The following is a 14,812-nucleotide window of genomic DNA, read 5'->3' as shown; positions in this document are numbered from 1 at the left end:
GGTAATGGTCAGAAATTCAGCGGGAGCGGGCTTAAGAAAACTGTCCGCGCATCAACACACACAAGTTTTTTTTTCGCGCTCCCCCATCTCCACCCCCAATCATTAGTGCCGCTTGTTCTGTCTTTGACAGAACATATAGGACAATTTTTTAAATAGCGCCATAAACAAAATTTATTTTAAATTTAATTCAAGCACTTTCAAGGACCTATGTTTGTTTTCAAGTACTTTCCAGGCCTTGAATCCATATGCCTGAAATTCAAGTACTTTCAAGAAGCGTGGGAACCCTGTTTAAAGTGAACAGAATGATTTAAACAGATGACATTCTGTCAAGGCAGAGAATTGTACTTACAAGGGGCACGTCCAATTCTGAGGAAGCCGAGGAAGAATTGAAGCACAAACTGCTGCTTTTCAAACAGCTCTGAGGGTTTCTGACACAGAGAGCCAAACTCTCCTCTCTCCCACTCCTGCTGACTCAGGAACAGCCTCTCAATGCGCTCTAAGCTCATCAAACCCTGAAGACACATGCACACATGTAGACGGGTCAAAACAGTGATCGAAAATACTTGGTCAGTTGGTCATGAGGTACAATACGTGTGTTCAGTTGACACGTAGCTGTGTCAGACACAAAGAAATATCTGGTCACTCACTAAGGGGATGAGCTGAATAGTGTCCTTCGGAAGAAAAAACAAGAAGCGGTCCACTTGGTTCAGAGTCTCTGATGTCCAGTTTTTTACAGGGCTATGCGGAGAAAACAGTTAAAGTTAATTGCCAACTTGTTGGGTTTGATGCAAGCTTTATTTTCCAGTGATTTAATAGGAACTAGAAAATGAAGTTTTAGCTGTCCATACCCAAATGTCCACTGTTCCTCTAGCATCTTTGCCACCAGGTCTCTTTTATTGGCATTGTAGCAGAATCCTTGTAGGAACTCCAGACTATCAACAAAAAAACTCCTATCCAATTTAAAAAACATTTCATCTGTCACAAATGTAGCCATGACGCCTAGCGAACGAAACTCCTCTTCAGTGTACAGGCCAGTGTACATATCCTGATGAGAAAATCAAAGAATTACTGGTTGGAGATTCACAGAGGTTACTAAACCAACTGGTCAATTTGACATTAAAGCTCTTTTAAAAGGTGCAGGTTAAACTAAATGTTCAGAGAATCAGGGTTGTTAACCCTGTCAAAATCATTCACTGGATTGATCCACAACAAAAGTATGTGCATGACCTCTAGACAGTAAAATGATATTCTTTACCAGTCTTTGAACCATCTTGTCCACCAGGACAGCTTGTTTGGTGCTGGGAAGCAGTAGGAAGTAATATGGGTCCTGTATTATAATTTTCTTCAGGGAATGCATCTTATCTGGTGGAAATTTCTTAATGGTGCTCAGCCTTTAGACAACAACATGAAATTCAACAAGTGAAGACATAATTTTATACACATGTAAATGTATTTTGATTGAATTTAATTTTGACTCACGGAAGTGACAGAGCAATCTGAGAACCCAAATCTCCAAGTAACTCTGAGAAGAAGTCAAACCTATACAGTTCCTCAAATACACACTTTTTCTGTAGTACAGAAAAGAAAAAGAAACTTCTGTAAAGAGAGTGGTTTGTGCAACACTCGATCCATTATTCAAGATTCAAGACATCTGTACTCAATTTACAGGTAGGCCTACACACAATTTTATAGATTGAGTGAACTAGGAGTAAGATTGACCTTAGTGAGGATTTGACTAAATAAAGAAGAAACTAAACTAAACTGGTAATCTGTAACATTTAGGTCCTGGATTTGAATGTAGGTTTACTAGATACCAGTGACGGGTGGAGTGGCACAGGCTGCTCTCTCAGAAATGTCATAATGTCACGTAGAGGAGATAGAGATGCCAGTTTCTGGAACAATCTTCTAAGGTCTGTGCAACTCACTCCCGTAGCCAGAGTCCCCAGAGATCTGTCATGTCAGAGAAAGAAAAACATGATCATACTTAAGTACTTCACTGAGCAGTGTCATGATTCATTTTGTAGACCTTATTTATAATCATAAAATGAACTCACAAATCCCTAAAGGCCAAACTTACAGAAATTCTTGTAGTGAGAGGCTTGGGTGAGAGACGACAGCCTCTTTAAAGAGAACTTTAGCCTGTTGAATGAAAAAACAATACAAGGATGCTATTGGAACGATCAAGGATTTGAGATTTTAGAATAGCTTTTAACTGTGGACAATCCATAGTATAGAAAAAATACTATGTAAGTAAATGGCTACCAGCAAATGGTTACCAACATTCTTCAAAATAACTTCTTTTGTGTTTAACAGAAGAATAAAATTCATACAGGGTTGAAACAACATGAGGATGAGTAAATGATGACAAAAATAAATAAATCAATTTTGGGTGACCTATCCCTTTAAGAAATTTACCTATAAGTCAGGGGCACAATTACTCTAACTTGTTAAATATTTATTCATACATTAACAGTGAAATCAGTGACTTCTTGTCTCTGTAAGCTTATCTATAACAGGAAAGGGGGATTACAAAACACTTTCATGCTTAATGTCCCAGAAAAAGGGAAAGACAGTACCAGAGCAACTCATGTTGGTTAATCATCCTATTTTCTCCTAATTAACATGAGATACACGGTCTAGGGTACTACATCAGAGGTTACACAACAAAGAAGCTTTGTTGTGCTCCATTATCAATAATTAAACCAGCAATTAGACACTGTGGTATTGTACAGATCTCTGTGGTAATAGGGAGTGTCATGATGGAAAACACTCTTGTTATGACCTCTTGCTCAAACACACACCTTTAGTCAGACTAACTACGTGAGAAAGAATATATTTTGCCCATCAGATCTTAACCAGATTTGCAGAAATACCAATGCTTGAAAGGCAGCATATGAATAGTGTTAAGTTTCACATAAGGTTATGTTTTAGGTTTTGGTTCTGCGCTAATGAAATGCTACATGGTATTTGCACTGTAAGAACAGATATACACATTTTTTTCTAAAACAGATATACACACAAAAATTTTTTTTTTATTGTTGCAAAAGATTTCTATTTCAAATAAATTCTGTTCTTTGGAACTTTGTTCATAAAAGAATCCTGAAATAATCTGTCCTGTAATTTTGACAAAATATTAAGCAGCAACATTGATAAAAATAAGAAATGTTAGTTCAACACCAATTCAGCATATGTGACCATGGAGCACAAAACCAGTCATAAGTCGCACGGGTAAATTTTGTAGCAACAGCCAACAATACATTGTATGGGTCAAACTTTTAAATACAATATTAAATAAAGATCATGTTCCATGAAGATATATTGTAAATTTCCTACCATAAATATATCAAAACATAATTTTTGATTAGTAATATGCATTGCTAAGAACTTCATTTAGACAACTTTAAAGGTGATTTTCTCAGTATTTTGATTGTTTGCACCCTCAGATTCCAGATTTTCAAATAGCTTAAAATATATATCAATAGAAAACAGTTAACAATTTTAACAAAACATTGCAACATAAATTGTAAACTGTATTTGTGCTAATATGGTAAATATTATATATATATATATATATTTTTTTTTTTACTCAAAGAGATATTCAAAACCAGAAATTATTCCACAACAATGGTACAACAATGGAGCACATTTGATTTACATTTGGTTATGAATATCCATTCTGGTGTTAATACTTGAAGCTCTTGTAGTTATGGATTTATTTACAGCTGTTTCCCTTAACTAATACTCCAATATGAGATGTTTGTGTTCAGAGGCCTAAAGGGAAAAGTGATTTTCTTACCCAGAGTTTGGAGATGATAGTGCTGACCTGTGGAGGGGTGAGCCCAGGTGTCTGAAGGCTCATAGCAGGTAACGCTTCCAGCAGAACATCAGTTGGTAAAGTCCATAGAGTCTCCACCTTTACTCCACTCACAAGAGATCCCAGCATAGACAAACGCTCAGAGCCAGGTAGAGCCAACTGAGAGGGAGCACAAACAAACATAACACCTATAATATTTCCAAAAGATGATATTCAGTATCATTCAAACGACATTCAGTATCATTGAGAATTTACCATAACAAACTGGGGTCTGGGACCACAAATTTGAGAGAAAAAAAATAAAAAATAAAAAATAAAAATATATAGCATACAGTTTTTTAAAATCTATATTTTAAGTTTAATATATATATATATATATATAAGTGTGTATGAATATTATTAAAATGATATAATAATATTATACTTTAATAACCTTTTTTTGAAAAAAAGCCTTTACATTATCACAAGTGAAAGTAAAGACTAGTATATTGTTAAAAAACATTTAAAATAAATGCTGTTCTTTTGAACATTCATCAAAGAAAAAAAATGTATCACAGTTTCCACAAAAATATTTGGCTGCATATAAAATTTAGCAAGTGTCAACACTGATACTAAAAAGAAATGTAGAGCATACAATCAGTATATTAAAATGATTTCTGAACGATCTTGTGACACTGAAGACTGGACTAATGGCTGCTGAAAATTCAGCTTTGCCATCACAGGAATAAATTACAGTTTAATATTCAAATAGAAATAAAAAATATTCAAAATACTCAAATTGTAATAATATTTCACAGTCTAAATATTTTTACTAAAAAAAAAAAAAAATAGCAAGCCCAAACATTTGAACGGTAATGTGAATATATACATAGCTGCCTTAATAATATAGGAAGTGGGTCTATCGTAAAGGAAATATCACCATTTGGGGGTCCTCGGCATCAAAAATGTTTGAAAACCCCTTACATAAACAATTTAACTAGTCTTAACTTAAATAATTAACGTGTGCCATAAGCAGACTATATTGCAAAAACAGATATTTCCTTTAGGTGTCTCATTGACACCACACATGTGAAAGAGTGCCAGCATGTGCCAGCTCACTAGTGACACCCTATCTGACCTACATCACAATGTTCCCTTAAACCTTAGACACAAAATACAAAGGGCTGCTTGACAACTTCCTTGTGCCTGGTGCAATCCTATACCTTGAGGAACTGCCAAATCACATGGATCATATGAGTAAATGTTACATGCACTTTCAAACACGCAACGTAAATTTGTAAAGAGTAACTGACGGGTGAGTGTGTGTAAGGCCAATGCAATTGTCCTTGAAATACCCCAGAGTTGATTACGCTGAGTTGTGAGCCAGCTGGCTGTGCAAAAGTGCTGACATCTCAAACGCAGACACAAACACACACACACACACACACACACACACGCACGCACGCACACACGCGCGCACACACACGCACACAGGTTCACAAGAGACATTGGCCATCTTTTCAAACATTTAAGAAAGAAAAAAATTAAGAAAGAACAGCTTTTCTCAACTCTGACAGAAAATATATACTTACACTAAAATTGGCTGAGATCTTGTCGATGATAACACGTGCCTTTATGAAAAAAAATTATACTGATTAATAGGCAGTGAATAAGGCAGTACATCATAAAGCAATGAAACAAGATGATGAATAAATATTCTGATTGATAAAGTCTCTTATGTTAATTTATATGGGTATTAGGTAGGTTTTTTATTTAATTAAAACACTTTTTCTGACTTTTATAAGGACATTCCCCCTTTCTACCTATAGTAAAATCATTCTACTGACATCTGAATCTTTCTGTTTTTCCACTGTGCTCCCATCCTCTGCCTTCCTTATGTTTTGGGTGGACATTGAGATGGATATGCAGAATTCATGTTTGGTCATGCAGAAATTATTAAAAGGGTTGAGCAGTGACACAATCCTCTACCTATATCAGATACCATGGCTCCTCTGACAGCAGTCTTCCATCTGTTGTAAAGCCCTCAAGACTAAACCCACACTGCCTGCTTGTAACCTTTGACCTCTACTCAATTTCTCACCCACTAGGGTCTACTCAGTGTCCAAAATTAACCCACCAAATGCAAAATGCAAGTAAAAATGGTCTTAGGCAAGCAAATAAAACCGTACTATAGGCTATCTGGGTGGTAGCATTATTAGAACTGTAACATTACAAGGTGTAGGTCAAACTGTAAGATATCTTACCGTCTGAACCTTGCTGATGTAACATGAGAGATTCAAATAAAATGTGTAACAATGTTGAATATTTCTCACACTATTCTACCAAAATTAAAATATAAAAAAGAAAATTAAGATTTTGTTGACAGTTGTTGACAATTTTGTGTATGATACTATAAATGTTTCTCATAGTCCTTTTAATGTATTCCTTTTTCTTTTTACTTTTTTCTTTTTTGTTTTTCTTATTTTTTATTAATATTTATTTTAACCTTTTTGTAACTATATCTTTTTCAAATATACTTTTCTGGAAAACACTTTGAATTACCACCATGTATGAAATAAGGTGCTATATAAATAAATTGCCTTGCCTATGACTGACCTGTATGTGATGTTTGTCATAAAATGCTAGGGAAAATCTCATTGTCATAGGAACAGATATACATTTTTAAAACAAATAATGCAAAATTGTATCATGAAATATTTTTAATTTTGCTAAATTATTTGCCTTGTGTGGCAAACGTATGCAGATGTGGCAAAAATGGTGTGTACCTGTGCAGGGGTGAAAGGCACAGAGGCGAGGGTGCTGAGAGCAGGCATGAGCTGGGCTGAGGTCAGCTGCTGCAGGACACTGGATCCCAGCAGGGGCAGAAAAGGGCCAAGCTCAGAGACTCTCTGAGGAGTGAGACTGGAGGGAGACTGCAGGTCAGACGATTTCAAGACCAAGCTGGATATCTGGACACAAAAAGAAAAGAAACCACAAACCAGAGGCTATTTTATATGTACCACTACTGTTATTTAAGTTTTTTTTTAAAGAAGATGGTGAATATAAATGACAACGATAAATGAGAGAATTGATCTGAAACATGTTTACTGACCATATTGCTAGGAACACTAACACCCTGAATTGCACATGTCCTAATGTTGTCCTGGATCACAGAGAAGGCTTCCGTTCCTGCATATGCCATCAGCTGGCTGGGGTGAGCCAGACAGGACAGATTACCTAACCTGGAGGGGTGTGCCCAAAACAAAAAAAAAAAAAAAGAAACTATTGATTTCGTCTTAATGGAGTAAAATAACATTGTATTTAGCTAACCTCCTGAACTCGTCAACAGTGAGATTCCGGAAGGTTCCAATGAGACTCTGAGCAATGAACTGCTGCTTAAGTGGACTCAACGCATTACTCATCAGGACATCCAAACCATCCAGCAGCTAAGAAAACACAACACAGGACAATGAGAACAAGAGTATGTCATAAGTGATAATTTAAGACAATTTAATAGTCATTTAAACCTCAAAACGTCATTTTTCATTTCTCTTAAATGGTCATTTTAAAATAGAATGACTGCACTGTAAAAACGGATTTTCTAAGTTGTAAATAAAACAAAAATTATTAGAGTACATTTGACCAGAAAATACTATTTCAGTCTTTCTACTTCAAAATTATTTCTTACTTTATTGCTTTATTTGGGAAATTGACTAGCAATTTCTGAGTGCTTCAAGGTAAATCCTACACTAATTTTTTCTGGTGTATGAAATATGAACCATTCTATATATTTCATATTAAATTTGTGAATTCTGAAATGTCCTGTTTATATGAACAGCAGTGAAGAACTTTTCATTACAGTGTTAGCACCACAGTCCACTACACAGCCATTCTTAATTAATGTGTTTCTGTGTTTATTTATTGAAAACAGACTACAAGGGCATGTCTGTTACAATGAACCTGTGGCAAGCATTGGCATCTTCCCCAGCTGAGCTGCCTGAGGGTTAACTGGAGCCAGATGGGTTCAGGTATCTTTGTGAGGTGTTGGGGCTGTTACCTGAGCAGGTGAGAGGTACTGGAAGCTCTGGAAGGGCAGATAGGCGATCAAGTTACCAATGTCTCTGATAACGGATAAGCTGCCGGCTGTCATGTTAGGCAAGCTCATGGACTGACTACACCATCGACCAAACGCTTGCTGTTGCTCCAGGGAAAGGTTTTTGATGCTGAAGTTAATTATGCTTAACCTGGAGAAAAGTAGGGGAGTGGAGATGTTTTAAACCCTTTGACTTTTGTGTAAAAACCTTATATATTTTATTATTGTTATTGTTAACTAAATGAATTACAAATAAATTTTAATGGAAATAAAGCTGAAATATAAATATAGGATGAAAAAAACTTCCCAAATGAGAACTGTTGCCTAGGGAACTAAGTGATATAAATAAGTTGAATTTTAAATACAAATAAATTAAAGCTAAATATAAATATCTAAAAATGACAAAACTAAACAAACTAAAACAAATCTTTAACAAAAATTGAAAATATTAATGCTAATTCAAAATATTAAAAATAAACAATACAACAGAATATAAATAATTTTAAATTTACATATAAATTTATCATTCATTTAAATTAATTGTAGTATAAATTTTCACTTTTCATGAAGTTTGCAATTCAAATCAGCCATAATCATCATAAACAAGAATAAAATGAAGTTGAAATAACAGTAATAATATAAATAATAAACAAGAAGTGAATGGTGTGATTAATAGATGGTTCTTTTTAAGCTCAGGTATATACGTGTGTGTCACTCACGCATTGATATTATTTTGTAGCGGCATTGACAAGATGTCTGAAGGTGTAGCTAGAGCCAACAAAAGACCCATGTCAGAAAACAGGCTAATATCCTTGGGCAGGTGTATTTGGAAGAGCACAGACACCATGGTGTGCAGGTAATCATCTGTTAGCTTCAAAAAAGAAAAAGAAAAAACTGTAAATTACATCAATGCATTTATCCTGATTGTTTGTTCCTTTTTTGTTTATTTTTAAATATATAATGATGCAATGATGAGATGGTCTACCTGCAAAGTGGCATAGTTCCTGTTATAGTACAGCAGAATCTCCCTCACGATTATGCTGTCTGCTGCACTGAGCACTGATCTCAGATGAGATAGAGGAATACGGAAATACTCCTACAAAAGCAATAATGTGTAATTCAAGCTGTTACTCACTGATTTCAGCAAACAAAAGCAGATATTCTGTATGAATGATAATGTGGATTGACAAAACAAAACATGAATTTGACTCAAACACTTTTAAGTGTTATTTTTAGCAGCTCAAAGCTAAAAATGTAAAACATGCGAATGAAGTTGTGAATCCAACCTTGATCAGGAAAAAGTTAGTGGGCACATTTCTTCCTGTTTGCATCAGACTGGTCAGAACTTTCTGAAATACACATATGCAAAGTTTCAACCGGAAATGCAGTAGGAACAACAACAACATACATTAGGTATTTGTATCACAGTACTAATGTAGAGACAAATCAAATGACTCAAGAGTTAATATTACATGCTAAGGAAGAGATTTAGATTATCCGGTGTCAGGTCTAACACCTTATACCTCATGTTGATGAGCTAGATCATGGGTCAATTACAAAATAGTGGTGAACCCGGTAAAGGATATGCTTAATTAATAATCAGAAAAACCAGAAGAAATTCCAGAACTAGTTCACAGTGTCTTTTTTGGGAAACAGTGGTCTAATGAAAGTGGCCCTATTCTTAATATTAATTACTTGGGTTTGTAGCGATTTAATAATAATAATACCAACCCCAAAGCACTGCAAAAGCACACGCTTGTTGTCAAAGTTGGTTTTATTGTCCATGTAGGCGACAATTGAGTCCAACACACTAAGCCGAATATTCTCTGTCATCCTTAGAGAGGTCATTTGGCTTTCTTCTAGAGCCAACAGCAGGACAACCCACAGGCTGGTGGCCTGCTTGACCACCGATGTCACCTGTGTAGTCATGAGATTCTCCAAGCGAGGTTGGAGGATCTTTATCCCACAGCGCAACAGCACCCGAAGACCCTGGACTTGACTGGCACCTGGTTGGCAGACAGCGCTGAAGTCTGTGCTGCATGTCCAGTTTAGCCTTTTAGCTAACTCCATAGTTAGACATGGCTGGGGAGTTGTTTCATTGCTCCCACTGACAGTGGTGGTTTGGGGAGCTGTGTATGTGGCACAGAGAGTGCCAAGCCAGAGGCTGGAGGCCTCCTGAGTGATGTGGGTCAGCATGGAAGAGTCAGCACAGACGAAGGAGATAAAGTTGGCCTGGTCATAGTCCCAGCAAAGAGTGAGGAGAGCAGCGTCCGGGAGCACCAAAGCCCAACTGGAGTACTGACACTGTTCAGCTGGTCGGAAAACCATCAGGCTCCCCCCATTCCCAGCCCCACCACCTGGGCCAGGAGCAGTCAGGTTTGAGCATTGCTCCAATAACCAGGTGTTGTCTAAATTGGCCAGCAAATTCTGGAAAACTGTAACGTTGGCACATACATTCCGAGTGAAGTTCTCAGTGTCAAGATCTGCACAGAGAGCAAGGACAGTCATGTCTACTATAGTAGGCTGGCTCCAATCTGAATAGACGCAAACCTGCTCCAACACGCTTGTGGTGTCATTATTAGAGCACTCTCTAATCAGCCACTGGTTGTCAACATGAAGGGACAACTTTTCATACAAGGGTATGTTGCAGCAGACGTTCTGACGGAAGCCAATCTGGTCGTACTGCCAGCATAGAGCGACCACAGACGGATCCACAGACATGTTAGTCCATTTGCTATAGTTACACCAAACTTCAATGCTCAGCAGCGGTGGGCTCGTAGGGGGATTCCTGATAGAGTAGGTGCAATATTGCTCTACCCAAGCATTTGCGCTGTTCTGCACAAGTAGAGTGACGAACTTGTGGTCAACACACACCTCATTAATGAACCGAACCTCATCATTTTGGATACATATAGAGATCTGTTCAGGGCTGATTGCTCGCACGTTCTTCCATTCAGAGTATTTGCAAGACTCAGCCACAAGGGTGTTAATGTCAATTTGTGGAGGAGGTTCAGAGCAATTGGGCTTCAGCCAGTTGTTTTCATCACTGGAGAACACAACCATAAAGAAGGCCATACTGTCACACAAAAAAAACTGAAATCTCTCCATGTCATTATACCAGCAGAACGTCACTATTGATGGGTCGATGGTTTCAGCAGTCCATATGTTATATGAGCAATACAGGTTCACTATGTATGAGTCTGATGTGTTTGCACAGAATTCCCAAACCCAAGCATTATTAGGATTTCTGACCAACACTTGCATAACTTCAGCGTTGTTACACACAGCAAGGATGAACGCCGCACGATCATTTTCACTGCACATTGAGACCAAAGCTGGGTCTGTAGCACCATCAATAGTCCAGTTCTGGTAGTCGCAGAGGAGTTCGCTGAGGCTGAGAGTGGACCGTGCACTACGACTTGATTGTGCGGTGCCAGGATCACTGCAGGGCTCAATAAGAGGTAAGATGCCATTCTTGATCATGTGACACATGTTCCTCCATACTTTTGTCACTTCAGTTTGAGAGAGTGTGCTGAGTGCTTGACACATCTGATAAAGGACATACGATTCCTGAGATGTTGCTCCTAAAATTGCTGCACAAAGGGTTTCGTTGAGTTGGTTCAGGTTTTGTTGTTCGCAGGTGAGAATAGACGTGGGAATGTCCACTGAGGGTGTGCCAGTACGACTGAACTGGATGCTGTTTGTGGCCTGACATTCTGGACCTGGGAAACTGCAAGGAGGAGTTTCAGGAGCCAAAAACATATCCAGAAGTGACTGCCCAAAAGACCAGCTCACATTATGATTCATGCCCCTAAATACAGAAAACAAGCGATAGAATGAATAGTGTCATCTTATAGTAAAATACAAATGGAAATTAATACTTTTATCATCAGAAAACAGTGATATGATTTTTTTTTTTGCTTTTTACTTTAAATAAAGAATATTGATGCATCATCATAATATAGTATATAATTCTTCTCCATATTTGTAACAGGAATATGGGCTTCCAGTGACATACCACATGATAAGCTGTTTGAGGTCACCTGTGTACAAAAGACAGAAGGAGACATTGATGGAGAATCACTTATTACACTGAAAAATTTATTCTAATATATGCAACAAAATGAAGTAACTTCATAAATAAATAAATATTGAAGAAACAAACGTAACCTAAAGCTATGACACACCTTGTTGACACTTCTCACTCTGGTCTAGGGTAGGGATCTCAATGCCAAACTGTAATCCAAGTTTTAGAAAATCCACTGGAGTTTGAAGTGCACTCAACATGACATCAGACATGAATGACATCACAGGTGGAAATGCCATGTCCATAAAACTTTTCCATAAGGCTAAAACGTTGTCTGATAGCAGATAAAGTGGGAGGTCTGAGGACAAAACATTCGTCAACATCTCCTGAAGAGAGTTTAACTGAGCCATGGTGGGGTCTGCCATTCGCATATTAGATGCTGACATGCAAGCTTCAGCTTTAACAGAGGAGATCACAGAAAGTACTTGTTCATTCAATGCAGATGAAACGGTACTGGTTAAATCTGCTTGCCATCCACAGGGCTGTCTGTCCGCCAAAATGCAAATTAAAGCCTGAGGAAGAGTTTCAATGAAACTGTCAATCAGCGCGGGCTGGTATATAGAGAATAAACTGTTGAATATTGTCAAATAAGTATCTAGGCTAGTGCTGTCAATTGCCGTTCTCTCAAGGGGTGCTGACATTCTGCTCATTCTCTGATGGAGATTTGGTGAGGCCTCTTCTCTCTGTTCTTCTTTTGACAAGGATCTGATGTTCTCTATCAACACTTTGATGTTCCTGTCAAATTCATCCTCACTCCTGGAGCTCTTTTCACTCTGTCTGATGATGGTCTTGGGTGATGAGGGTTTTATGGAGTTACCACATGCAATCCCTTTGAAGAAGAGGTTAAAAAATGGTCTTACTGCCTGAGTGTTAATGCATTAATATAGCTGGTGAAACAAACGGACACTACTAGGTATTCATAAATTAAAGGGGCCATATGATGTTGCTAATTTTTGTGGGTTTCTTGCTGTCTGCTAAGGCATAGGACACACACAGACTTTCCTCCTCACCAACGACATTAATCACTGTGTCTACACCGGACGCGAGCGGCAAAATACAGTAGAACCCTTATAATCAGTGACGCAGTGTACACTGGATGCGACGTGACGCGACAAAACCCCGACATTAAACTGATGTCTTGTTCTATTTATGACGTACTGACACAAAGTTAAAATGATTTGCAATGGTCGCTTTGTCGCGTCCAGTGTAGACTTGCGGCGCGACGCGACAACTGTAGGGTTCAGTATAGACACGGTGAGTGAAGCCGAGAGCAAGATATGCCTCGTCATATTTTCTGCATTTAGCTTTTGAATGACCAGCACCTGCCTGGGTCTGTGCGACTTCATCTATGGCTTTTCTCTTCCCTTTCACAAATCGATCCATCTCCCATTCTAAGTTAAGTCCTTTGGCTGTTTACTGTTTTATTTATTTTCTTTTTCTGCTGATGACCCCCGCCCCACAATTGAGAACCACTGCTTTACGTGAACATTTGGGCCGCGTTATGCAAATCTTCCCACATCGTGACATAGACATGTGGGGGCGTGTTAGAATGAGCCGTTTTCGGTAGGTGTGGTTGACTCTTAACTTTTATAAAGAATATCACTTTAGATTTAAGACTTTAGTCTTTGCAACTTTACAGATCTTCTTTGTGCACCAAGAGCTTGCAACAGTCCAAAGAGAAAGGAAGAATTGAAATCGCATCATATGACCCCTTTAAGGGAATGCTGAAACTAAACTTTTTTTATATATAATTTTAATATGGATAACATGTCGACTGTAATGTAAGACAATCAAATGTTGGTTTTAATATATTATCTTCACTCTGACAATTTATAAAACATAAGTTCACCTTAAAAATTCCGAGCTGGCAGGCATTCTAAATTGTACAAGTGCAGATAAGGAAAGATTAAAAAAAAACTGTGAAAGAAAGAAAGAAAGCTTACCTAAAATGACATCGAGTATGAGCAACATCAAACTCCCTCCCTGGTGCATTTTTACTGAGGAAAATCCCGATGTCGTTGAGGCGGGTTGTTAATTTAACACGAGCAGCATGACCACTGTCGGGAGAGACTTCATTTCTTTTGATTCCATAAAATACCTAACATAACATACTGTGCCCTGTAATATAGCCTCTCCGTGTAGTGATTCCTGGATTTCGTCTCTGTTCCATCACGGCTGCCGTGTCACCGCAACTCAATCCTGTTTAGCATCATTTGACTGTTTTGCATCAAAGTAGGGAGAAGGAATACTTGACACTAATAAAATGCTACTTAATATTTAACACTGTTCAAAATATGAAAAATATGTAAAAAAAAAAAAAAAATGTAACCATTGCTGAATCAGTCTATTCTATGAAAGAAATACTGTGCTTGTGGACTCAGTCAAACAGAGCAGGATCCTTGGATCACAAGTTCATTTTTGTCCTTCCTCTTCTCTTTCAATTGGGAAGTACCACAGGATATTTAGAAGTACACCTTGCAATTCATGTTTATAATCACAATTTTAAAAACCATTTTAAAAACACTACATGGGAACCTTGACAATCATACAAAATATTTTTCTTTGTAAGAAAGTGCCAGGGCCTAACGGTAGTTGCAACCCATCTACCAACATCTCAGCTATCATTCTTGACTAAGGATGCCATTCAGTTTAGCATCATTTGACTGTTTTGCATCAAAGTAGGGAGAAGGAATACTTGACACTAATAAAATGCTACTTAATATTTAACACTGTTCAAAATATGAAAAATATGTAAAAAAAAAAAAAAAAATGTAACCATTTGCATTTACATTGAGCCATGTCTGTGGTATCAGTGCTGTTATCAATCGAATGCACGTGC

General features: G+C 37.6%; 1 protein-coding gene across 1 annotated transcript in view; it reads right to left on the bottom strand.

The window, feature by feature from the left end:
• Positions 1–14,812, bottom strand: part of LOC107755011 (uncharacterized) — a 20,056-nt gene that overhangs the window by 4,913 nt on the left and 331 nt on the right. The window contains exons 2-20 of the mRNA XM_016571655.1: positions 12,074–12,802; positions 11,905–11,929; positions 9,618–11,697; positions 9,173–9,235; positions 8,872–8,982; positions 8,606–8,757; positions 7,851–8,037; positions 7,124–7,239; positions 6,906–7,035; positions 6,580–6,762; positions 5,386–5,424; positions 3,797–3,973; positions 2,078–2,139; positions 1,815–1,950; positions 1,480–1,568; positions 1,256–1,391; positions 849–1,045; positions 648–738; positions 350–512 (exon numbers count right to left, since the gene is read on the bottom strand). Coding sequence (XP_016427141.1) covers positions 350–512; positions 648–738; positions 849–1,045; positions 1,256–1,391; positions 1,480–1,568; positions 1,815–1,950; positions 2,078–2,139; positions 3,797–3,973; positions 5,386–5,424; positions 6,580–6,762; positions 6,906–7,035; positions 7,124–7,239; positions 7,851–8,037; positions 8,606–8,757; positions 8,872–8,982; positions 9,173–9,235; positions 9,618–11,697; positions 11,905–11,929; positions 12,074–12,802 — 4,866 coding nt within the window. The remainder of the gene's footprint in view (positions 1–349; positions 513–647; positions 739–848; positions 1,046–1,255; positions 1,392–1,479; positions 1,569–1,814; positions 1,951–2,077; positions 2,140–3,796; positions 3,974–5,385; positions 5,425–6,579; positions 6,763–6,905; positions 7,036–7,123; positions 7,240–7,850; positions 8,038–8,605; positions 8,758–8,871; positions 8,983–9,172; positions 9,236–9,617; positions 11,698–11,904; positions 11,930–12,073; positions 12,803–14,812) is intronic.

Source organism: Sinocyclocheilus rhinocerous, unplaced genomic scaffold (genome assembly GCF_001515625.1).
Source record: "Sinocyclocheilus rhinocerous isolate Xijiao unplaced genomic scaffold, SAMN03320098_v1.1 scaffold591, whole genome shotgun sequence".
Taxonomy (NCBI): domain Eukaryota; kingdom Metazoa; phylum Chordata; class Actinopteri; order Cypriniformes; family Cyprinidae; genus Sinocyclocheilus; species Sinocyclocheilus rhinocerous.
Note: the sequence above shows the minus strand (reverse complement) of the source record. Positions and strands in the feature narration are given on the sequence as shown.